Source organism: Suillus fuscotomentosus, assembly GCF_016647785.1.
Source record: "Suillus fuscotomentosus strain FC203 chromosome Unknown F5891scaffold_11, whole genome shotgun sequence".
Lineage (NCBI taxonomy): Eukaryota > Fungi > Basidiomycota > Agaricomycetes > Boletales > Suillaceae > Suillus > Suillus fuscotomentosus.
The window spans coordinates 37605-60193 of NW_024539523.1; the positions used below are offsets into that span (position 1 = coordinate 37605).

The window sequence follows — 22589 nt, forward strand, 5'->3', positions numbered from 1 at the left end:
TCAAAGAGGCCACTAGGATATGGGTATTCATTCCATGCTGTCCAATCTCCAGCAGCCAATCGTTCAAGATTTCGAACTAGACAAATCCAGAAAGAATATGACGATTAGCTTTCAATGAAATTGAATGAATATGGATGCCTACTGTGCCCTAAGCCAGAATGAGAAAAAGTGGTGACTCTATCTGAAAATACTATATTGCACAATTCGTGGTATGGCAGTGCCTTGTGGTGAACCCAAGTAGTACCAAGTGAGTTGAACACAAGCCAACCATTCCATTGCGAGAGGAAATTTTCCAATGAACATGGAGAACCATGAGCTTCAGGCTTCACATTAATCTTCTCTGGATTGAATGCAAGTTTGACCACAGTGATGAGACCACGTATCAAGCAAAGCCGAATGAAGATGGTGAGACTATGGCTGATGATGTGGTTGGTGACAATAGCAATTAGGCTAGAGATGAAGGTGCTTAGATGTAAAATGGTCGCGTGCCTGCAGACCCTTTCATCCAATTATCGACCAAGTGTTTCTGAACATAAATGTGTTTCCGAGTGTCCTTTGGACCTTTGCCACCATGACAACCAGAGTATGCATGCACATCAACAAATGTTGAATGCATCACAGGAGAGTCACTGCTGGAAAATGTGGGGCATGTGTTTTGCAGATATTGGATGATCTCCTGAGCCCTTTGCTTCACTGTAACTTCGTTGGGGATTTCAAGTGTGTTCCTCGCCATGTGATGCAAGATAGGAAGGTAAATAATGATACTGTGAATAGTCTCCCTCACAATGTGACAGAAGGGGTGACCAGGAGGTAATTTCCCTTGATTGCGACTCTCAAGGAAGACACATAACGGATATGAGATAGTCATGGAAGGGGAAGAGCAACTCACCCCTAACGAAGTCACCAGTTTGGAAACTATATGGTGGTTTCCCACGTCAATGTTTACGCCAAACTCGTATCATCCACGTGCCTACGCCCAAACCTATGGCATCGGCCTTGGTTCTTCGCGTCGCAATCGCTCTTAGCACTCAAGGATTCTTCCAGCCAGATGAGTACTTCCAGGCGTTAGAACCCGCCCACCACTACGTCTTTGGATATGGACACCTCACGTGGGAGTGGGTTAGCCCAGTACCACTTCGGAGCATCATCTACCCTGCGTTGAATATGCCTCCCTTTTGGATTATCAAGACGCTGGGACTTGATGCAAGATACCCTGAGCTACTCGTGAGCATCTTGTTTATTCTGCCATTCTTCATCTTCATTCGACAGGTCAGATAACAGGCCCACGCATCGTCCATGGTTTGTTGGCTGCCATCACAGATATATGGATTTGTGAAATTACAAGACAAATTCTCAACGATGCGTTTGTGCCAACCGCTGTGCGATTCCTCGAATTTGAGCGTAATTGACGACTGAAGTGGTCTTCTACAGTACTTTGTCTCCTTGACATCTCTATTCCACTCGTTGTCACTTTCACGTTCCATGTCGAATTCCCTCGAAACATCATTGACGACAGCTGCACTAAGCTACTATCCTTGGAACAATGCGCAGTCCATGCAGGTGCAGTCGTCAGTCACTCGAACTGGCTGTTATTATGACAAAACATCTCATACGTAAGGAACAGGACTAGAACGCGCATGTGCATTGTGTTTGCTGCGCTGGCGTGCGCGATCAGACCGACCAATGCTATAATCTGGGTCTACATGTTTGGCCTTCTCTTCCTGCGTCTCGGGCACCGCCTGAGTCGGGGGTCCAGCCTCATTCGCGATTGTTGCGTCATTGGGTTAGCTGTCTTCGTCCATCTGCGCGAAGCAATTACCAACTCAGGATTTTCCACAGAACTGGGACTATCCTGGCAGTCTTTGCGCTCGATTCAGCCTTTTATGGCAGACCTGCGCTGAGTTTATTGAATTTTCTGCGAGTCAATGCATCGCCTGTATCTTTGTTCTACGGCTCCAGCCCTTGGCATTATTACCTGTCTCAGGCACTTCCGATTCTCTGTTCAACATCCTTGCCGTTCGTGCTGCATGGTATGCTCCTCGCAGTGAAGAATGACGAGAAAAAACCAAAGACAATGCTCGGTTGTATCTTTTGGACATTGACGGTATTCTCATTTGTTGGACATAAAGAATGGCGTTTTCTCCACCCACTCCTGCCGATGTTACACATCTTTGCATCAAGATCCCTAGTGGAACTGTATCATCGCAGCGCGAAAACCGAGGTCAAAGCTCCCCGGGAAAAGAGAAAGAACGCAATAGCCAAAACCTTCTCGCTCCCAATCCGCACTCGAGATCTGTGCCTTCTTTTATTGGCCGTCCCAGCCTCGATATACGTGGTGTTCTTCCATTGCGTAGGACAAATAAAAGTCATGTCGTATTTGCGGAGCTTGCCTCCCGAGAACCTGACGTCCGTGGGGTTCTTGACACCTTGTCATTCGACCCCGTGGCAGGCCTACCTTCACCGGCCCGACCTCGCAGCACCCGGGAGAATGTGGGCTCTTGGGTGTGAGCCACCACTGGGGTAAATGATCATCCTTGTCATAATTTTCGCTTGGGCTTGATAGTTTGCACTCAGACTTCAACATCCTAGCGACTACAAGGACCAGACAGATATCTTCTTTGAAGCACCTTTGGAATATATGCGAACACATTTTCCATCGCATGTGGACACTTCGTACCCTCCTTCAGCCTTCGCTTCATCAGTACCAAACGTCACATTCGTGGAAACACTTCAGGTTGTTGAACAAAGTTCACGATCTTGGGATTTAGGCTGGCGACATGAGTGGCCACAATATATAGTACTGTTTGGCGCGCTTCTACGGGAGCCGGGCGTGTTGGACCTGTTCCAAAATCAGGGTTACGAAGAGGTGTGGAAGGGTGGGTTTGAGTGGGAAGGAGAGGGTCAGAGAAGGGGCGCAGTTCGGATTTGGAAACATATCGGTTGAATTCATCCTGAGTCAGCCACAGAAAAAAGATCATAAATCGTCTAACGCATATGATTGAACATGACAATAATGATTGATTGAGGAGTGCAATTCAGGATGTAAAAGATGTATCTGAGAAATTAATACGGCTACATCACGGTGTGCTAGGTGGCCAAATGTCCGCTGGAGATCATCTACTTTGCATTCTGGCGTTGCATGCGAGTGAGCTGTGATGACAACATATGTTAGCAAGGAAGTTGATCTGAAGGGAGATGACTGACTCTGCGACGCTTCTTCAACCTAAATAGGAGAGTGATCAGTCAGTCTACCATCCCTTCACATTGGAATATGAAACATACTTGTGCTTCTTCATCTTCTTTCGCTTCTTACGCTTTGTGCTATCAGCGTAGATAGTGACCCACTCCTGTGCAGACTCTTTCGCGTTAACCGCGCTACCCTCTGCGGTCTCCTCACCCAAACCAAGTTTTGCCAGGGTGTTTTGCCAGGATACTATTCCACCCACGCGATTCATGACCAATGCATGACCAAGCTGCCTGGCGGCATCAGCATCAGTCTCAAACGAGGATTCTGGCGGCTCGTCGAGGGTAGGAAATTGCCCTGACTGCAATTGAGTCGTTGGAATCTCTTCTAGTGACTGAAAGAGAGGTGCGTCCTGGGGCGCAGACTCAAAGATGGTAGATGGCGGTTGAGATAAGAGCAGAAGCGGTCGGTGCAACGAGAAAAATTGGTGGAGATTGAAATCCTGTGACGATATTGTGGGATGAACTTGGTGGTGGAATTGGCTTGAAAATGCCGAAGTCTGCGATGTGAATGGTAGGGAAGGGTTACTTCGTGCTGCGTCGACTGTGTTCGAAGCTGGAATCGAAGGAGTTTCATCTGCACCTCCGACCTTCATCTTGCCGTTCCCATTCCCAGAGCTGGTCGTTCCATCACTGGGTGCGACGCTGGTGTTTCCATTATCAACCTTCGCTCTGCTAGAAGAAACGACAGGCTTGGGAGGTTTAGCGGAATTGAAGTATCGACCTCCGCCTGGTTTAGACGAGAAAAAAGAAGAATATGCTCTACAGTTCACCGCTGGCGGTTTGAAAAGACGTGGTAGGAAAGACATAAGTGTCTTTCCTTCGAGCGTCTAGCCTGGCCAGTAATTTGAGAGGGAGGGCTTGATGTTGTGTGCAAGAGAAAGTGCTCAACCAAAACGGGATTGTTGTGTCAATGGCGCGGCAATGCTGAATCGGCCGAAGCTTGGGCTTGCAACTTTCCGGGTGCCTCTCACTCGCATGCTCTCTACACGTTGAACACTGGATTTACACTGGATGTTTAATTATTCCGACTCGTCCATTATATATATATATCTCTGATCAGCGGACAGTTAGCTGGTTGAGCGGAATACTGTCGGAAATCGGAAGACGTACACTGTCGTGAGAAAATGTGGAAGTACACTGCTGTACCACCACCACCACCACCACCACCACAGTAACCGCATACCTGGATCCTTGGCGCGGGGCGCCCGCCTTCCATATACACCAGTACCAGTCCTATTAATTGTGTTCATCAATCTCGATATGTCCGTCTCTCCCCCTGTATTCAATATCCATACGCCCACATCTTCTTTCGCGCTCATCCACTCTCGTAAGCATTTCAGCGATATGACATGACGAAGCTGATCATATATCTATATATCAGTCAAGGATGATACTATACAGCAATTGTATAATAAGCTTTCAAGGAAGTCGAACACGGGTTTTCACGGAAATCGCGTTGGTCCTGGTTGGATCAAGTACAATTGGAATGACACCATGTGGAATTTGGATGATGGTTTTAATCCCTCTGCATCCACCCGCCCCTTCCTTACTAAAATACCTTATACAGAAAGTGACTACACCATTTTTGTGTGGAGGCATAAAGCACCTTCTACGTCCCAACAGCCTACATCCGACATAACACCAACACTGCACGTTCACGATCCCGCAGCCCAACTCCCAGAGCCACCTGCGTATTGCAACCCATCATTTTACTTATTCAGCTCTACACGTGTAAATTCTCCCCGTCCTCGGTCAGCGCGGAGCGCCAAGTCCCACAAGTCTAGGGCACCACCAGATGCCGAAGGGATCTCAGGGGTTGCGAAGCACAGAAGAGATTTTGAGAGATTTCATAGCGAAAACGGTGTACGTACTGTTTTGGGCACTATTGGCCCAGTCGACAACGGTAGGAAAGCGCTTGTTGGGTCTTGCACGCACATTGAAATTCAATATCTTTATAGTTCGCATGCTCCTAAAGAACGGTTACCGTCACGTCTACATCTCACGCAAGTTTGCGTTGAGGCATGGGTTTATTCCAGGAGACGCAGCACCAGGGCACTATGGCTACAGTGGCCTCATCAACCTTGGCAAATGGCCGATCACCTTGAAGACAGCTGCAGATTTCACTGATGGCACACAAACTAACGACGTCTCAAACGCAGCACAAAGTTTGAATAACCTGCAACCCAGCAAGTCAAAGACCGTTTCTGTCCCTGTTTTCTTATCCGAGGAGCCACACTTTGACGTCGTGCTTGGCCGCTCGTTCTTTGAGAAACGCCAAATAAAAACCTCATCCATAGATCCTACTGAGGTCATTTGTCTTGATACGGGGGACAAAATCGAGTGTGAATTGGTCATACTCAAAGATGGTAGGGGTCAGATTGTCACTGTTACATAACATTCCGGTGAATTGGACATGATATTAACAACTGCTGTACACAGAATAATGCATAGAATACATCACAAGTATGAATTTTGCTCTGACCAGGTCGCCACGACAGGTCCATTGTTCCATGACAGTGTAACAGGGTCTGGGATAGAATCTATCTCTTTCACATAATGGATTCCTTCATGAATATTCAAAATGCTTATGCCATGCCTATGGATATGAAAGTTTGATACCAACCCGATCATGAGACAATGTGTGTCACTTACTGTTCCTCAATGTGGCAAGCTATGCTTCGCAGAAGCCTACCAGCACCTACACTTCGTCGACATAGAAGGCACCGATATGTTCTTGGCGGCTTCCCAGATAGGAGTTGCGATTGCAGTCGCGACTTGCAACCTTCGGAAGCTTGACTGTTGTGTAAGTGATTGTGTTCGAGCTGCAAAGGTTTCAGGTACCGAAAGTGAAATCAAGAACACAGAACATACACCCTTCCTCCAATGCATGACAGTCTTTCCATCAGGATGACATGCGAAACAGTAAAACGGGGTGCTTGTGCTGTCCATATGTGCAAGTGTAGCAGTCCGAGGATCCTGACAGCAACTGTGAATGACGTGAATGGCGAGTACTGTAGAAGACCTGAATTTCGGAGACCATGGAGAAGAACCGAGCGAATAATACGCGATGCGAGCCACTTGTTCCTTAAAAGAATCATTCCTTTCTTTGCTTGGGACCCTTGGAAAATCAAGGCTGCAGTTGTGTGCAACAGCATCAATCCAGAAGAAGAGCTGTTCGCATGCGTTGCAGACAAAAACACTGGTTGCAAGTTGGCGAATGTCTCCAACTGGCCCATATTCCTTTGGATACCCATTCGTGATGATTGCAGCGAGCTGTTGATCGACCTGTCTCCGCCAGTTCCTCACTAGGTTAGGGAGAGCAACAAAAGCCGGTAAAAAGGTATCACGCTCTACTACGACATGGGCAGGTAATTTGATGATGTCGTCGAAAGGTTTGAACCGCGCAACGTCAGCGACATGAGGTAATACGTCGACATCAGTGTTTGGAAATGATGCAGGTTCAGCCAAGAAGTCGTTCCATGCCTGGAGGAGAATCCTCCGACGAGAATTATAAAGCGTTTCTTCCATGCGGATGGTCCGCATTTCTGACATAAATTCCGTTAGAATTGGGCGGATGCGGCTCCAAACTGTGAGATCAAATCATTCACACAGAACTTGAAAAAAGAATGATTACACCAACTTCGAACAGTAAGAGGCCGCGAATCTTTGATGGCACGATGTTTGGATATTTTCCACCAAGTATGATAATCGATCTCAGGTTTCCACCCTTCTGTTTCTAACCATTCCTTGATGCTAGAATCGGATGTTAGCCAACATGTGTATTAGCTTACGGTTGATCTTACATTCGTTTTCGGCCCTCTCGTATCTGGTGTAACTCATCAGATCGGGCCCTGTTGACTCCAGAGAGCCATGCTTTGCAAGCATCAGCATGCTTCAAGGCCATATCATTTACGATTTTGAAACCCGCGAGTGAAATGTGGCGTACCTCGCGAATAGCACGCACGACCTTCTTTGTTTCTTCGATGACTAGCGTTTGTTCGGCACAATCCAAGCCGTTGAGCCGAAGGCTGAGAGCCTCGTACTGTGATGTTTGGATCATCTCCGTGAACCCTATCCGTTATCAATATCAACCGGACCGGTGCATGACATATGGTACTCATACGTAAGCGCAAGTCACGGAATATATATGTTGGGAGAAGCTCATTTAAGTTTGGACAGAGCTGAGTGACGACGGGTTTTGAATATGCTGGCTCCATACTGAAATATAATGTTTATTTAGAGTAAGAACGTGCAAGGGAACTTCGCACTTTATATGGATTCTCAGACACGGCCCGCAATATTTTGCTCGAAACTGCCAGATGATGTTGAAACCGATTCCACGACAATTCTGTACGTTTCGTGTTGAAGGATGTCTTTATGAAAATTATGGAAGATGACCCACGTAACAGTGTGGATCAAATGCAAGGCAAGCGTACTGTGGCTCACTCAGATCTGGTGGACATTCGGGGAGGTTCGGGATAAGTGACCGCGAGGCTCTCCAAATGAAAGCGTTCGATTTTCGCATAAGTAAATTCCGAAAAGCTTTAGAGGTACGAGCTAGATTGAGGAGGTCAAGCGGTTTCAGGAACCCGAAAATCTGTTGCGATAGATAATGTCTGAGCTGGATGTATATGCGCAGGGAGTGAAACTTACTTCGAAAAGAACATCCAAGCTAATGGTGGGTAAGAGGGAGAGCCCTCCTTTCCTGGCTCTCGACCTACTTGGTTTAGTGTCCTGAGTTTCTACTAGTAGGGATTCGGAGCCTTGGGCATCTTCATATTTGGGTCTCTTCATTAGGTCTACGACATCAAGAACATCAGCAAAGTACAAACGTAGTCAGCAGCGCCAACTCACACAAGTGAAGTCGCTTTGGAGACGTCATTGAAAAGGGTGTCACAGGGCCGTGGACCGCCGGGGGACAGGGCGTCCTCGGAATAGTTACTCAGGGCACTCCGCAGGGTAGCTATACACTACCGAACAAGGATAAGGACGGTCTTTTGAAGAAAACTATAGGAGGGAGTTCAGTAGAGTGTGAACACGGTGGGGAGTGTTTAAGTATTGGAGAGAAAGCATGGAATTCGCGCTGCATGATTATATGGTGCTGATTATCATTAACGCATGTCCTTTGTTAACTTTAGCTTGAACAGCACCTCGCTTATTAAGCAAACTTGATCTGCCGCTTGCCACCTATTTGAATCGTCGTCGTGATAGTGGCAGAGATTATTACCAAAGAAGGATGTAGACTCGGCTCGAATGAGAAACGATTATCATACATGTGTGCGTGGCTAAGCCCAGGAGGGCAGTTGTTCCGCGGACCTAGCCTTCCTAATTTGGGATGAGACATATTTGCAAGCTCGAGTCTCTACAGCAAGTTAACGTCTTCCTTCATGGCGAGTGCTATCGGAATGGCCACATTTCATACAGCGTAAGTGGCATTTCTGTGACAAGTAGTCTGTGCCCTATGCCGCATCACTGTTTAAGGTACCAATTCCATTGCAATTATTAATGCCATTCGCGGCTGAGTATACCTGTAGTGCTGAAACTTGAGGAGCTTGACATGTGTGAGAACATCAGAACCTCGAGGTCCACGGCTAACTGCCGAGCTGCATCGAAGACCCGGAGCTCAATCAGTGAGCAGCTGTTGAAAGTACTAATCGAGTGACGAAAATATCCAGTAATTGCCAATCTGCAATGTACCATCGCAACTAGACATAACAGTAATTGTGTTATGACACGATGATTGCTGTGTGCCCCGCGTCAGATGCGAGTGTAATCTCTCGGATGATCCCTGGAAATGATCACACGATCATCGTCTAAAGAGCTCGAAAGGAGTAAGAACTCTTGGGAAATGGCCGTCAAACTCTACTGCTGTACCCCGTGGATGCTGTCAGTGTTCGGATGACAGCAAAATGATTAAATACCGTCATCATGGGGGGCGTTTCACCTTCGCTTCTCCAGAGACTTGCTCCAAGCCCGCTCAGGAACTTTCCACCTAGCCTAGTGTGGCATCTTCCATGCGGGAAGCGCATTATATCCATCAGCTGGTGGCGTACACTTTGGGAACATGAAAATTATCATTGAGAAGTACTTCGGTCTGACTCGTCACATGCCACATTCAATAGGGTTACGAACTTACGATGGTTTAACTTAAAGTCTTAGACTAGTTAGCATATTGAAAACTCACCAGCAACGTGCCTTGAAAATTTACGCATGCCTCTTTGCGGCCTGCGCCGTGTCGAGGGATCGCGCTCAGTACACAGCGCTGATTGATCCACGTGTCGATTGAACTTCAAGTTTCAGCATCTTATCCACCATGAATCCGAATCACAAAATCTGTGTCTTAGTAGAATCGCCATCAACCTTTGATGGTTTGGTGACCATCAGAAGCGATAACGGCGTGCGTAGTAGGGTCGTCTAGATCAAGGGTTAACATTACGTCGTGGAAGAGTTCGTCCTGGAACCGATTCAACCGAACGTGATATTGAACGTTAACGTTGAACACCGTTCGTAAACGAAGTAGTAGGTTCACGATTACAATTTTGTGCAGATGACTAAGCAGATCGCACCCGATCCTTTCAGGCTTGGCTCTTTCCATGGCGTTCCTCTGGGAAACTGTTTATTGTCCCCTTGACGGTTGTCCGTACCCTAATTCTCGCCTACCATGTCTGGAATCTGTAGACCACGTCTTGCCGAGGAGCGCAAGCAATGGAGAAAGGACCATCCCTTCGTAAGTTCCCCACTTTTTCTATGCATTTGAATGAAGCCCTTTCATTTCGACTCGTTATCTTGCGCCACTTGCTCAATTGAAATATTTACTTCGATATTTTAGGGATTCTATGCGAAGCCGGTGAAAACTGCAGATGGCTCCATGAACCTCATGGAGTGGGAAGTGGGTATTCCTGGAAAGGCTGGTGTAAGTCTGAAACACAACATGCGCCTCATTTACTCATTACTACGCCAACAGACGCCTTGGGAAGGTGGTCTTTTCAAGCTTACCATGACCTTCCCCGAAGGTGATTCACCCTTTGTATTTCTGGATTATCGCCACTGACTAATCATAATCGTGTAGATTATCCGTCTAAACCACCGAAGTGTACGTACAACCAAACCTGACATTCGCTTAAATATGAGTGTATGGCGCACAGGTAAATTCACGCCCCCTCTCTTTCATCCAAATGTCTACCCGTCAGGAACTGTCTGTCTTTCCATCCTTGACGAAGAAAAGTCATGGAAACCAGCAATCACCATAAAACAAGTTCGTGGAGTGTTAGTGTCCATGATATCCATCTGATTTTCATGTCATTAGATTCTCCTGGGCATTCAAGATCTTTTGGATGATCCGAATGTAAACGATCCGGCGCAAAGCGACGCCTACACCATGTTCAAGTACGTATTTTTTCACTGGTCTATATTGCATGGGAATACGGTTTATCTCTCCCGAAGAAACGACAAGGTTGCCTACGAGTAAGTTATCGCGAAACATTTGAAATACCGGCTGATCGTCATCCGTAGGCGAAGAATTCGGCAGCAAGCCCGGGAGAATATACCGAAATAAAGCAATAGTTATGTGTCTGTAGTTATCTCTGCAATGAGAACATCAGAATCTCAACTAGCGATGTTTACATTATCTCCTGCTCCTGGCCTTACTGACCTTGATGGGTGCAAAGATGGCGGACTTACATGTGCGTCCGAGGAATGCTTTGGAAAATTCTTGCCGTACGGTACAACCACAAAAGGGTGCCCCTGATTACATAATATTTCTTGCAGGTGTTCCTCGTGAGTCTTGCCATCGCGTGCCTCTCCGAGGCCGCCAAATGTCCTATGCAAGCTGGTGAATCGGTAATTAGCCACTTAGTGACCGGTGGGAAGCAGGTGATTTTCAACGACTCGCAAGACATTGTATTCACCGATTGACATGTAGTTCATCGGTCACTTCTGTCAGCTCTATTCGAGTCGCCAGTCGAAAATAATTGCCAAATCTGTCGACAGATGCGGCAATCTTTCACGGTTTATCACCGTGTACTTTCACGCTTAAACTTGCAGCTGTGAGTCTCACTGTTGTACCCCTTCAGAGAATTCGCTAACCTCCAAGCAACCTCCGAGTGCAGCGTCAACCGTCAACGCCACTGCCGGATCTACTAGTAGGTATGTATATTCCCACAACCAGCCTCCACCGTCAGACGGTACTAAACCAAGGTCATTTTTCTCTCATCCCGCAGGATCTCTGATTCTCGATCGATTAATTCCAAGCGCATGCTCTGATTCATCCCTACCCAATGCAGACTGGACGTCGGATTGAGCAGTCACCGGGTTCATGAGTCGTCGTGATATTTCTCTGCCAGCCATCACAGTAACGTGCACCTTTCACAACTCCGCAAACCTTTTGATCCGGCACTTGAAGACTTTTCAAGATCCGAATAACTCTTTTGAATGTTCTATACCCCTTTATCTCACGCCCCATGTATTACTATGTCCTGACCACGATCTCCACAGCACCCAAATACCTTGCGTGCCTTCCTGTCCGTGCTAAACCAACGGACACATCCGTAAGTTCACGGGGTGTGCTCGCGTTTTGATCTGAATTTCAAGGTGTTGCAATGCTCAAACCACAAGCAGTCTCACAAAACTGTCTAAATTAGTGCGTGTCAGTGACATGTTCTTCCGTAGCAACTGCGGACGCTTGGAACAATAAACGAAGTCGATCTATAACCCGAAAGATTCAGACGGAGATGAAGTGGGAGCTCAAGGAAGTGGTTTTGGTTAGCGTGAGATAGCAGACGACAACAACGAGAGTTTGGCGCCTAAGTGGGTTTTGTGTGGATGCGTGCATTATGGACAAGCGGACAAGTCGCAACGGTGGCGGCGCACGCTGTATGTTGGCGGTGGTGAGTAACATTTTCGCTAGGTTTACGAACCACGTTAGATCTGTCCAATTATATCGATCAACTGACGGAACTTCAAGTGGGATCCACGCGGCCACTGATGGAGAAACCGGTACAAACTGCCGGTGGAGTAGCCGCAGAACGTGCCCATTTGCTAAATGGTGAATTCGGCAAACAATGTGGTTTTTAGCACTGTAAAAATTATCTGCGGGGTGGATTGTTATCTGTTGTTATAACCACTCCCCGGTAATATGTTACGTACTGGAGTCTGGTAGTGAACTTGGCGTAAGTGCGGTGAATATTAATGTACCAATTCTGGCACTGGCGCCGCCATATAGTCGCCCTCCTCCAAGTCTCCCACGGATTTCCTAACAGTCAATCTACTAATCCATAGTGTCCAAGCGACCCGAACGGCTCCCGCAGCTTTCACAATGCCAGTTACAGTGTTACATGTCGCGCTACAGCGCGGCCTCCAACACCTTAGCTAGACCAAGCCGCAAACCCAGCGTTAGGCGCCGTGCGGTAAATTTACGCATTCTTTTTATATATTTCACTCCCACATTTTGATACTCGGTTGTGCTCACTATAATCGCCGGACGTCTTGATATCTACAACTGCCATATCCGCTGTCAATGGAGATACTGCCAAGTACTTTGCTCTATCGCTCTCAAATTTGTTTGACGTTTAATTGCTTTTCTTTAAGGTGTTCTTCCAGACTTGCTGCGATATAATTTGCAGTGTGAGAAGCGGATATGTATCATTGGAGCGGGAGCGGGAGGTCTTGCTGCTCTGAAAGTCGTATCAGAGTCCGCTTACTTCAAGTCAGGGAAATGGTCGGTCATCGCGTACGAGACCCGGGAAAAGGTTGGGGGAATATGGTGAGTTCACACTGCTCCAAAAACATCAACAGTTGCTGAGCACTATCCCGTTCAGGCTGCCTTCACCGCCGGTTGTTGACGACTACAATGCTCCTGTGACGCCTCTTTATGATTCATTAACCACGAATATACCTCATCCTATCATGGCATATACCAGCTACTCCTTTCCGCCAGAGACTCCTTTGTTTCCGCCAGCGCATGTAGTGCGAACGTATCTTGAATCGTATGCTGCATACTCCAATCTTATGCCCCTCATCAAATTCGATACCGCAGTATTAGATGCACGATGGGAATCAACTCAGTGGATAGTAACCCTTTCGGATGGCGGACACTTTGCATATGACCACTTGATCGTCACAAATGGACACTATCACTTACCCCGCATACCAGAACTGCCAGGGTTGGCAGATTGGATGAAGCGTGGTAGAGCCTCTCACTCTGCATGGTATAGAAAACCTGATTTTCTTGGGGACAAAATACTTGTTGTTGGAGGCGGACCCAGCGGTGACGACATCGCTGCTGAGATGTGCACAGTTTCCTCGGTGGTTATTCATTCTGTCACGATCCCTGGCACAGAGAAGAACGACCCTGAAAATCTCATCCGGAGAGGTCGGCTTATCGAACTCAAGGCTGACGGACAAGTAGTTTTTGACGACGGCACGACGGAAGATAATATCGACTACTGTATTCTGGCAACCGGATTCCGTATGCATTTCCCCTTCTTGGAGGGAGCATCCATGATCATCAACGATATACCACCGGACTTCCCTCCATTACTTCCCGGCAAGCTTTTCAACTCAACTCACCACGTGTTCCCCCTTGCAAAGCATTTATTTCCGCTTCAATCACTGTATCCTATCTCGTCGATCGCCTTCATGGGCCTGCTCATAAGGGTCGTGCCGTTTCCACTCATGGAGGCTCAAGCGCATGCGATTGTGCGAGCATTTTCCGATCCTTCATCTCTAGATCCTATCGCAGAAACGGTCGATATCATCACTCGCGGTGATAAAATTAAACGCGCTGGTGCTTCAACACCTCTAGCCGTCGCCAAGGCCTGGTTTCTATTTAACAAGCAAGACCAGTGGGATTATCGAGACGCAATGTATCAATTTGCGCAGGGCATGGGGTCGGGGACTCCGCTCATCAAAGTCACAAAGTGGGAGAAAGAATTATACAATCTGACTCAGGAAATGAGGTCTACATGGGAAGATTTGGAGAAGTCGGGAGATTCAATTGAGTGGTTGAGAGACGTCGGGAAGAATGGGGTGCAGGACTGGGTAGAGTTGATGTATCGTGTGGTTGATTACGCCAGGACTCCAAAGAACTCATTGGGAAAATTGTGATTATAGCGCAATGCGACACGCCTCTCGTGTACAAACCAACAAATATTATTACTGGGTAGTGTTAGCTCAACTGTTATACCTCAGCATACTACTACTATCGTAAAGGAATGTATCCCTTACTTCTATAAGAGATCGCATGATCACTATCAACCTCCGGCCCGCCGGGCAGCACGTCGGAATAGCACTTGACCTCTGAGTGAGTCACTTTCATATAGTATAATTAGATGTCATTTCTGGGTACCTCACGGACATCTCATTACTACTAACTAGCATGAGTCCCCAAAACCTAACATGCCAACTCAGCGGTACACAACTCGTTCATGGTGATCATGGACCAGGAAGTGAAGTGGCTCCTTCCATCTCTGTCACCACGAGTAAGTTCTCCGCTACTTGCTAGGGCAGCAGTTCATCATCTATGTAGCGTTCCGAAGAGCTGTGCCTTATGAAGGCCCTGAGAGGCTTGGAGCGATGGATCCCGAGAGACATGTCTATTCCCGCTATTCGCAAAATGTCACATCGAGAGTGGAACAGATCTTGAGTAAAGTGAATGTAGGTCTCATTGCAGGAAAATTTGGAACATGCCTTATCCATGCCTTATCTCCTTAGCAAGGACATGCAATCACCTATGCGTCAGGATTAGCTGCTGCATTTTCTGTGAGTTGCCATAACATCATGTCGATGCAGCATGCAGGTAGTTGACCAAAGTGACTCTATGTTTTGATAGGCGCTTGTCCACTTTAAACCCAAACGCATTGCAATTTCCGGAGGATATATGGGCTGTCACGGCTCCATATCCACTTACATCAAAGGAAGGTTTACCGATACCCCGATTATTGGCCTAGACGATGAATTCCGAGAGGGAGATCTCTGCTGGCTTGAGAGCCCCTTGAACCCTACGGGCGAATCGAGGCAAGTCTCCGAGCTGTTTTGGTTTCAAAAAAATTGATGATCTAGATCCCTGTCAGAAACATTCAATATTATGCGGACAAGGTATATTTCGAAAGAACACAGATTATCAGCAGGGGCACTCATTTTCCGTCACTAAGATCCATGCTGTCGGAGGGAAGTTATTGATAGATTCGACCTTTGGTCCTCCGCCTCTTCAATACCCATTCAAATGGGGGGCAGACTGCGTATTTCACTCCGGTATAGTAATTTCCATCCCAAGCACGACATGACCATTGATATCATCTTGATCTGTCACAGGAACCAAGTACTTTGGAGGCCACTCAGATTTGCTCTGCGGCATTATTATCGTCAAGACTGAGGCTGAACGCACACAGGTATTTGTTATAAAATTACCAAACCAACTGAAGCCCATTTTTGTCAGCTCTGGCACGACCGTGTGTACATGGGAAATATGATGGGGTCCCTGGAATCTTGGCTTTTATTACGATCCCTTCGAACGATGCATCTGCGCATCCCAAGGCAATCGGCAAGTGGCACAGAAATCGCGCAATGGCTCAGCAGAGCCGTTGTTCCAGAGGGTCAGGAATACGATGGTATTCCTGGTGGAGTGGTCACCAAAGTTTGGCACTCTAGCCTTCAGGAGACTGATGTCAATGGGTTTAACCCTTCAGTACAGATGGAAGGTGGATTCAATGCCTGTTTCTCGATCTTGGTGCGTAAACGTGCACAATGCACGATTCTGTCCTCATTCGAATAAAAGCTTGCAAAGAAAGAGTACGCGGAGAAACTGCCTCACTCACTGGAGTATTTTGTGGTAAGACACTTCCATCAGGAAGCAGCGAGCGCATTGATGACTGATATACCTCAGTCGGCAACCAGTCTTGGCGGTGTTGAGTCTTTGGTAGAGCAGCGCATCCAGTCAGATCCGAAGGAAGATCCCCTTCTTATACGCCTGAGCATTGGTGTAGAAGAAGTGACAGTGAGTCTCAGCGTGCCTTACTGGTTTTCTTTTCGTTGAGCATTCGCATTTATGTTAGGACCTGAAGGACGACTTGCGAAGAGCACTTGTGGAGATATCAAAAGGAATTTAGAGCGAAAAGTGCATGGATGTCATACAATTTGTGAAACATAGCTATCCCGGGTGACAAGTCTGGAAGCTGAAAATTGGCTGTACAAACTTTGAGTCGGAAATGAGTTTGGCTTTATTATTTTCAGAAGGCTTTGCCAAACAGCAGTACACAATTCATGGACGCGTCACAGTGATCGCAAGCCGCGTCAGCTACGTTATTAGCATCTTGTATTCGACTACCATGAACTCCATCTTACAGCGTTATTCAGGGTCAAATGCAGGACTTTCTAAATCAACGATAGATGAGGACAATGATTTCTCAGATGCAATGTGGGGTTCTGAGGCTGGCTTCGGTACCCTGGCAAAGGGAGTGCCAGGCTTCGTTGTTCCATCTGTTCCAGACGTGGGTCTACTATTATCGTCCTCAGTGCAATTAAAAACTACGTGCAACTCTCGCAGCCTGCCGCATTCTTGAGGCTACACACCGATGATCATGCAGACCCGTCTTGCAGAATCAAGATCCAACATGGAACAACCACGCTTGCATTTAGATTCCAAGGCGGCGTAATTGTGGCTGTCGACTCGCGTGCTACCGCTGGAAGCTACGTCGGTATGTATATATCAGGTAGCATTGTTGCTTTTCTAACACGTTCTTTAGCATCTGGAACAGTCAAGAAGGTCATTGAGATCAACCCATACTTGTTGGGTACGATGGCTGGCGGTGCTGGTATGAAATCGACCCATTGTATTTATTGGCTTTGACGTATCATCTCCAGCTGATTGTCAGTTCTGGGAAACATACCTTGGCATGCATTGTCGATTGCACGAACTCAGAAACCGCGAACGGATATCAGTATCAGCTGCTAGCAAGTACTTGAGCAACCTTGTGTATAGTTATAAGGGAATGGGTTTAAGCATGGTCAGTCTTCACATGCTAGGTTTCCCACTAAGTCCGTTAACAGTTTTTAGGGTACGATGATCTGTGGCTGGGACAAGACCGTTAGTGCCAGTGTAAATATATGGATAACCCACAACTGATTCATGTTGAAGGGTCCAGCAGTATTCTACGTTGACTCTGATGGTACGCGGTTGAAAGGCGATCTGTTCTCAGTAGGATCGGGAAGCACATTTGCCTATGGTGTCTTGGATCAGGGGTATCGGTGGGATCTTACGGACGAGGAAGCACAAGAATTAGGACGGCGAAGTATCTATGCCGCTGGACACCGAGATGCGTTCTCAGGTAACACTTGCAACCTCTACCATGTGAAGGAGGATGGCTGGAAGTTCATCGGTACGTTAGCAAGTCATTTATTATGTTCACTGTGACTTACTTTCATGTTCAGGAAACTATGATATCACAAAGCTGCACTATGAAGGACCAGGAAATGTTGCCGGCTCACCTGGTCATGGGTACGGCTATGACTTACGTGTGGAAGGACACAGTTCAGCCAATCCTCCCGAAGCACAAGCACAGGCGTGATACTTTACTGTATAGATATGTATCCGTAGTAAAAGTTGAACGCAGTGTTTCCACCTTCCAAGCTTCATAGCACACCTCTGAGTTACTTGTCTCGGGGCTTGAAATCAAATCTGACAATATGTTACATACTGTACCTGTTCAACTTTTTGTTGTGACTTCCAAATTGGCTCAACGCTAGGCTACAGCTCTCACCTTTACGAGGCCACGACTCAAATTTAGAAGGGTGGTCGATATAGTTACTAGTAGCCACGGTGGAGTTGGGTGGACCCGACGGAGTCCTTAAGTATAACTACGGCGTGCACGACAGAAGACTTGTACAATCATGAAACGTCTGTTCTCCAAGTCATCCAAGAATGCAACTCCTAGTTCTGCCAAATATTCCGCTCCTGAGCCGCCAATGGCTGGTCGTACGGCGACAGCACTCCCCACGGCTACCACTGCTGGTCTGCAACCGAATTATGTCGTTCCTCCAGTTCCACACCCAAATCCTCACGAGCACATTACGTTGCTCGCATCGGAGGATGGTCTGCTCATGCGTCCGCACTGCGCAGGACTGCCTTACCCCGTGTCATATGTCCGCGTATCATGGGGCAAGACAACACACATAGCAGAACTGCCCAGCGATCGTGGAAGGCCTTCTGTTGATTGGAAAGAGGGTGTGGTCATCTATGGGATTGTGGGCTTAATGGCCTTGTTCAATGGTAACAAGACTTCGTCATCTGTTCACTCGATTAAATCAGAACTGAATACTCTTCGGCTAGCCTCATACCTCTTGGTCATAACGTCTCGATCTGATGTCGGGCAAAGTGAGCGACTTCTATCTTCGAACATAGTAAGACTCACATAAAACTCAGTGTTTGATGCCTCACACCTGATTTATGGGGTGAAAAGTGTTGTATCCATACCCCTCGTGAAGGACCGTGCCAAATCAATCCTTTCACGCATGGCATCTCGTAACACGTCTGTAAACAGACCCTCCCTTCTTGTGAGCAATATAGACGATCTCCAGGTCCCTAATGAAGGGACCTCGGGGGAGCCTCGCGTGAAATTTGCAGATGAGGAGGAAGTGAAGATCCTGACTCCACGCGATCAAGTGGAATTCTCCGTTAATAACACCGGTCGACCTGCCTCACCTGTATCATCCGGTGCTTCAACTCCTGCTTCCGATGTGTCGATGACCCATTCTCCTGTATCGACGATTGCAAATCGCATGTCGTTCTGGGGCCGTCTATCGAAGCGCACATCGAGCACATCCGAAGGAGCAGACATAGAGGAGTCTCTCCTTGATGAACGAGAGTTGTTTGATTCCATAATACACGATGCAGCGGGAGTACCTGACAAGGTGATCAGTTCCATCATAGCTGCAACTGCACCACCACCGGATAGCTCAGAGGAGCGTAACTCTGAGCTCGAGGCACGCATTTTACGTGGATGTCTCAGAGAATTCACGAAAGGCGACATGTACTTTGCTCTACATTTCGGTGAGTGCACGCATCATCGCCCGCCAGACATGCAAGTCATTGTTTTCTTCAGACATCACAAGATCTTTGCAACACAAACATGAGCAATTCACCAAGATGCATACTCGAAACAAGCTACTTTCGGAACTGGATGCTCTTCCGAAAGACACGAATGTTAACCCGCTAGACGACAAAGTGGACCCTCTCTTCGAGCCATCTGTTATATTACCATTGTGGAGACGGGTCGACCGTCATTTTTGGTGGAATGAATGGTTATCCAAGCCGTTTATGGACGCTGGTGTAAATGCCTTGAATTAAACATTCGTTTAGCATTGACTGATCGATCTAATCCTTAGCTTCACTCTTATGTGACACCGATAATGCAGGGATATATTCAGATCTCCTCGTTTGATCAACCCAAAGATACCTCCGCCATGAAAGATGATTCAGCGGAGCCCGTTGATTACATAGTTATCTCGCGACGCTCCAGGGATAGGGCCGGTTTGCGATATCAACGCAGGGGTGTGGACGACGAGGCTAATGTAGCTAATTTTGTGGAAACGGAAGTAATCATGAGAGTTCAGGTGAGCAGTTCAGTTTCTACTATTTCGCTGAGTTTGAGACTCCTCAGAGGAACGGAATAAGCAACGTTTTTAGCCATGTGCAAATTCGAGGCTCAAGTAAGCAGTTGTTTGCTGAATACGCGATGCATTGCATGACCCGTTTCAAGTTCCGCTATTTTGGACGCAGTCAGGTTACAGTATGAAGCCACCTCCTGTCCTTGCACCCGAAAGAAACCCTGCGCAGAATTTGGACGCCATCAAACGCCATTTCCGTCGTGCTGTCCCTGTGTACGGTCCACACGTAGGGCTCGCAATCGATATCTAATATCACGTCATTCACCTTTCCTTAGACTATTGTTAATCTTGCAGAACAACATGGGAAGGAGGGAATGATTACAAATGCGTATCGTGAATATGCAACTAAATTGGATGCTAAGGATGTTCGGTAAGCTCACAATGGCAAATTCTGATAACAGAACTCGAATGTTGTCACAGATACTGCGAATTCGATTTCCACCGCGAAACGAGGGGACTGAAGTTAGTATCATTTACTTACGGATAACGCGTTCCTGATATTAGCAGGTACGAAAACATTTCCAAGCTCATCAATCAACTCGAACGTGTGTTTGAAAACCAAGGGTACGAATATTCTGTCATCCGACTTTCTTCCACATTACGAGCTCAATAAAATAGGTTCTTCTGGGTTTCGAACAGCATGCTCCTATCAAAACAGAAGGGTGTATTCAGGGTTAATTGTATTGATTGTTTAGACCGCACTAACGTTGTCCAAGTGAGCCGTAGGTCCCGCCCTGTTCCCCTTTCTAACATCAGCCACAGTCTGCCTTTGCAAGGCATGTGATGAGCATGCAGCTTGAGGCTGTAGGACTTCTGAGTCCTCCCCAAAGCGGAAAGTCGGGAATGGAGGTTATTTTTAATGATGGTTAGTGGTTGTCGTTCTTTTTAATAACGGAATAATAGAGAGTTGCATAGTCTGGGCCAATAATGGTGATGCGATCAGTCGCGCATAGTAGGTTCAAAACGATTTGTCGGAAAGCTTGCTCTTACCTTAGTCCTCTCTTGAAGTGCTGGTACATCTGCCTTAAAGGTAAGTGTTTGATTCACTTCTAAAACCTAACTCGAATGAGCTGACTGTCTATCGGTAGGGTGATTTTACCAGGTCAGCTAATCCTTCCCTGTATCTTTTTACTATTAACTGGATAAGTCAGGACTGGGAAGCGAGACTTGGGGGGGATGCTCAACGATGGTGTAAACTCCCTTGCTAGAATGTACAGCGCGACTTTCAGCGACTGGTTTTGTCAAGCTATCATCGACTTTATGCTTGGCTACAGGACTCTCTCTGTTTTCGAAGAATTTCTCATCAAGTTACAGTCGACTGATCCTAGAGAACTCATTCGTTTGTCAAGGATCAGAGCAGAAGCTATAGCAACTTCTGTCGCTCGTGTATTATCTGAAGGCGAAACTTTGATATCTGGATGGACGATCTTCAGCCCGGAGCAATTGAATGTCAAATTCGACGATCGATTCGAGGAGAAAGTGTTACTCTTAGTGAGCATCAGCCATGATTTGTTCAGCATTATTCTGACCATGAGCTAGAGTGCCCGCGCTCTGTACATTGTCGTACGTCGTCCAATAACACGTTGGAAATATCTGACTGTCCCAAAGAGCTATGACTACAGCCTGGAGAAGACCAAGATGTATATCTGCGTCCCTTTGGGTGCGATCGCACGACTCGAGAAAGGTCACGTTGGTTTTTGTTGACAGGTCAGGTAGCTCAATTGTCAGATAGGCGCTTATATCATCTCTCCTCTGGAAGAGGCGAGCAGGGATCCAGTGCAGAACGCTGGCTTTTCGATTTACTGGCATGCCAGCAATAAAATCAGCATGCGCATGACGAGTTATTCAATCAGAAACTGTCCGGAAGACCCCCTGACGAGATCACCGCCAGCGGTATCGGTCAGTAGTTCCACTCAGTACAAGCCGACGCTACCACGTCGCGAGCCAACGAAGACCGCCAACCTATCAGGGATCATGTCTAAAGTTTCGGAGAACGCGGCTGGTGCGACCGACGTCTGTTTTGCAGCTTTCAAAGCCCTCCCAGTAGACCCTGCTCGAGTTAGAAGTGGATCCAGCACTGGATATGCTGAGCCTGCGGATGATCTCGCGGGAGCGACTACTTGCAAGCAAGTCGTTGACATGATGGTAGACAGCATTAAACGAGCTTGTGAGGATGCAGGAAATTCTCCTGTTATCACGGATCGCGATGTAGTCAGGTGGGTAACGCGCCAAGAATGCTTCTATGACATAATACTCATTTCGAGAGCAGTCTCACTGAAGCTCAAAAGATGACCAGTATCTATGCTAAAATGGAATATGGCGTCAAGCGGTTAATTTGGTTGGGAGGTTTGGTGTAAGGCGAGGTTTAGTTCTATGTAATGATTTACTTCGTGGGCTCTTCGCTATTACATAGAATAGCCTGAGGCAACACAATGGCAACAGCCCTGAGACCGGTCTGCCGTCACTAACACACAGCAAACCGCTTGGTTCTTGTCCAATGGGTCCAAGCCATATGGTGGACACTACCTACAATAAGAAGACCTTCAATCCAATAGCAACACAATGACAATAAACTGACTGAGACCGATCCACTCTGCAGTCAGGACAAACTCATAATAGATGTAGTTATTTAATAATTTATATAATTTCTCTCCATAAAATAATGACGGGCAACTTATATAAGC

The 22589-nt window shown here is 47.0% G+C and overlaps 9 protein-coding genes across 9 annotated transcripts; 7 read left to right on the forward strand and 2 right to left on the reverse strand.

Annotated features, from left to right (window-relative positions):
• Window positions 1–948: 948 nt before the first annotated feature.
• Window positions 949–2938, forward strand: F5891DRAFT_1104449 (glycosyltransferase family 22 protein; the record flags this gene model as incomplete). Its single annotated transcript, XM_041363630.1, has 6 exons — window positions 949–1224; window positions 1275–1379; window positions 1432–1568; window positions 1625–1783; window positions 1840–2520; window positions 2575–2938. Coding segments are annotated over exons 1-6 (1686 nt in total), but the record flags the coding sequence as incomplete, so codon positions are not given.
• Window positions 2931–4174, reverse strand: F5891DRAFT_1015010 (uncharacterized protein). The gene is made up of 3 exons (XM_041360850.1): window positions 3283–4174; window positions 3205–3223; window positions 2931–3150 (listed from the first exon to the last, which is right to left on the reverse strand). Exons 1-3 carry the CDS (start codon window positions 4050–4052, stop codon window positions 3118–3120), a joined length of 822 nt encoding a protein of 273 aa, XP_041229322.1. The 5' UTR covers window positions 4053–4174; the 3' UTR covers window positions 2931–3117.
• Window positions 4175–4506: 332 nt separating this feature from the next.
• Window positions 4507–5641, forward strand: F5891DRAFT_1126746 (uncharacterized protein; the record flags this gene model as incomplete). Its single annotated transcript, XM_041364123.1, has 4 exons — window positions 4507–4573; window positions 4628–4759; window positions 4814–5149; window positions 5205–5641. 4 exons carry the CDS (start codon window positions 4507–4509, stop codon window positions 5639–5641), a joined length of 972 nt encoding a protein of 323 aa, XP_041229323.1.
• Window positions 5539–8198, reverse strand: F5891DRAFT_52328 (uncharacterized protein). The gene is made up of 10 exons (XM_041372132.1): window positions 7900–8198; window positions 7649–7843; window positions 7515–7594; window positions 7370–7464; window positions 7193–7317; window positions 7050–7138; window positions 6887–6999; window positions 6118–6833; window positions 5899–6068; window positions 5539–5842 (listed from the first exon to the last, which is right to left on the reverse strand). The coding sequence occupies exons 1-10, from the start codon at window positions 8038–8040 to the stop codon at window positions 5704–5706; spliced, it is 1863 nt and encodes a 620-aa protein (XP_041229324.1). The 5' UTR covers window positions 8041–8198; the 3' UTR covers window positions 5539–5703.
• A 1453-nt stretch (window positions 8199–9651) lies between these two features.
• Window positions 9652–10987, forward strand: F5891DRAFT_1015046 (ubiquitin-conjugating enzyme/RWD-like protein). The gene is made up of 9 exons (XM_041360851.1): window positions 9652–9765; window positions 9826–9973; window positions 10076–10159; window positions 10211–10259; window positions 10316–10339; window positions 10392–10501; window positions 10553–10632; window positions 10690–10710; window positions 10759–10987. Exons 2-9 carry the CDS (start codon window positions 9908–9910, stop codon window positions 10799–10801), a joined length of 477 nt encoding a protein of 158 aa, XP_041229325.1. The 5' UTR covers window positions 9652–9765; window positions 9826–9907; the 3' UTR covers window positions 10802–10987.
• A 1488-nt stretch (window positions 10988–12475) lies between these two features.
• Window positions 12476–14505, forward strand: F5891DRAFT_1015067 (FAD/NAD(P)-binding domain-containing protein). The gene is made up of 3 exons (XM_041360852.1): window positions 12476–12776; window positions 12832–13006; window positions 13062–14505. Exons 1-3 carry the CDS (start codon window positions 12761–12763, stop codon window positions 14347–14349), a joined length of 1479 nt encoding a protein of 492 aa, XP_041229326.1. The 5' UTR covers window positions 12476–12760; the 3' UTR covers window positions 14350–14505.
• A 115-nt stretch (window positions 14506–14620) lies between these two features.
• On the forward strand, window positions 14621–16349 carry F5891DRAFT_1208218 (cystathionine gamma-synthase; the record flags this gene model as incomplete). The annotated part of the gene is made up of 11 exons (XM_041369109.1): window positions 14621–14723; window positions 14771–14898; window positions 14956–15003; window positions 15074–15262; window positions 15304–15339; window positions 15396–15495; window positions 15556–15632; window positions 15680–15970; window positions 16019–16072; window positions 16127–16237; window positions 16296–16349. 11 exons carry the CDS (start codon window positions 14621–14623, stop codon window positions 16347–16349), a joined length of 1191 nt encoding a protein of 396 aa, XP_041229327.1.
• Window positions 16350–16568: 219 nt separating this feature from the next.
• Window positions 16569–17807, forward strand: F5891DRAFT_946243 (20S proteasome subunit; the record flags this gene model as incomplete). The annotated part of the gene is made up of 7 exons (XM_041374665.1): window positions 16569–16730; window positions 16787–16937; window positions 16986–17054; window positions 17104–17246; window positions 17297–17326; window positions 17378–17618; window positions 17671–17807. The coding sequence occupies 7 exons, from the start codon at window positions 16569–16571 to the stop codon at window positions 17805–17807; spliced, it is 933 nt and encodes a 310-aa protein (XP_041229328.1).
• Window positions 17808–17965: 158 nt separating this feature from the next.
• On the forward strand, window positions 17966–22565 carry F5891DRAFT_1015078 (phosphoinositide polyphosphatase). The gene is made up of 20 exons (XM_041360853.1): window positions 17966–18508; window positions 18569–18613; window positions 18662–19288; window positions 19341–19567; window positions 19624–19851; window positions 19899–19947; window positions 19998–20131; window positions 20181–20275; window positions 20326–20367; window positions 20413–20469; window positions 20524–20620; window positions 20668–20770; window positions 20821–20857; window positions 20914–20935; window positions 20994–21007; window positions 21057–21396; window positions 21445–21468; window positions 21514–21589; window positions 21638–22121; window positions 22175–22565. The coding sequence occupies exons 1-20, from the start codon at window positions 18130–18132 to the stop codon at window positions 22260–22262; spliced, it is 3168 nt and encodes a 1055-aa protein (XP_041229329.1). The 5' UTR covers window positions 17966–18129; the 3' UTR covers window positions 22263–22565.
• Window positions 22566–22589: the final 24 nt, after the last annotated feature.

What these genes read in the sequence shown, in the direction of transcription:
- F5891DRAFT_1015046 (XM_041360851.1), top strand. Translation starts at nt 9,908, where the DNA reads ATGTCTGGAATCTGTAGACCACGTCTTGCCGAGGAGCGCAAGCAATGG. An exon ending in GGAGAAAGGACCATCCCTTC is followed by an intron (nt 9,974 to 10,075) that starts GTAAGTTCCCCA and finishes TCGATATTTTAG; the next exon opens with GGATTCTATGCGAAGCCGGT. An exon ending in AACGACAAGGTTGCCTACGA is followed by an intron (nt 10,711 to 10,758) that starts GTAAGTTATCGC and finishes CGTCATCCGTAG; the next exon opens with GCGAAGAATTCGGCAGCAAG.
- F5891DRAFT_1015078 (XM_041360853.1), top strand. Translation starts at nt 18,130, where the DNA reads ATGAAACGTCTGTTCTCCAAGTCATCCAAGAATGCAACTCCTAGTTCT. An exon ending in CGCGAAACGAGGGGACTGAA is followed by an intron (nt 20,368 to 20,412) that starts GTTAGTATCATT and finishes TGATATTAGCAG; the next exon opens with GTACGAAAACATTTCCAAGC. An exon ending in GATCGCACGACTCGAGAAAG is followed by an intron (nt 21,590 to 21,637) that starts GTCACGTTGGTT and finishes ATTGTCAGATAG; the next exon opens with GCGCTTATATCATCTCTCCT.
- F5891DRAFT_1015067 (XM_041360852.1), top strand. An exon ending in GAAAAGGTTGGGGGAATATG is followed by an intron (nt 13,007 to 13,061) that starts GTGAGTTCACAC and finishes TATCCCGTTCAG; the next exon opens with GCTGCCTTCACCGCCGGTTG.
- F5891DRAFT_1015010 (XM_041360850.1), bottom strand. Translation starts at nt 4,052, where the DNA reads ATGTCTTTCCTACCACGTCTTTTCAAACCGCCAGCGGTGAACTGTAGA.
- F5891DRAFT_52328 (XM_041372132.1), bottom strand. Translation starts at nt 8,040, where the DNA reads ATGAAGAGACCCAAATATGAAGATGCCCAAGGCTCCGAATCCCTACTA. An exon ending in TGTCTGAGAATCCATATAAA is followed by an intron (nt 7,465 to 7,514) that starts GTGCGAAGTTCC and finishes ATTATATTTCAG; the next exon opens with TATGGAGCCAGCATATTCAA. An exon ending in CGAGAGGGCCGAAAACGAAT is followed by an intron (nt 7,000 to 7,049) that starts GTAAGATCAACC and finishes ATCCGATTCTAG; the next exon opens with CATCAAGGAATGGTTAGAAA.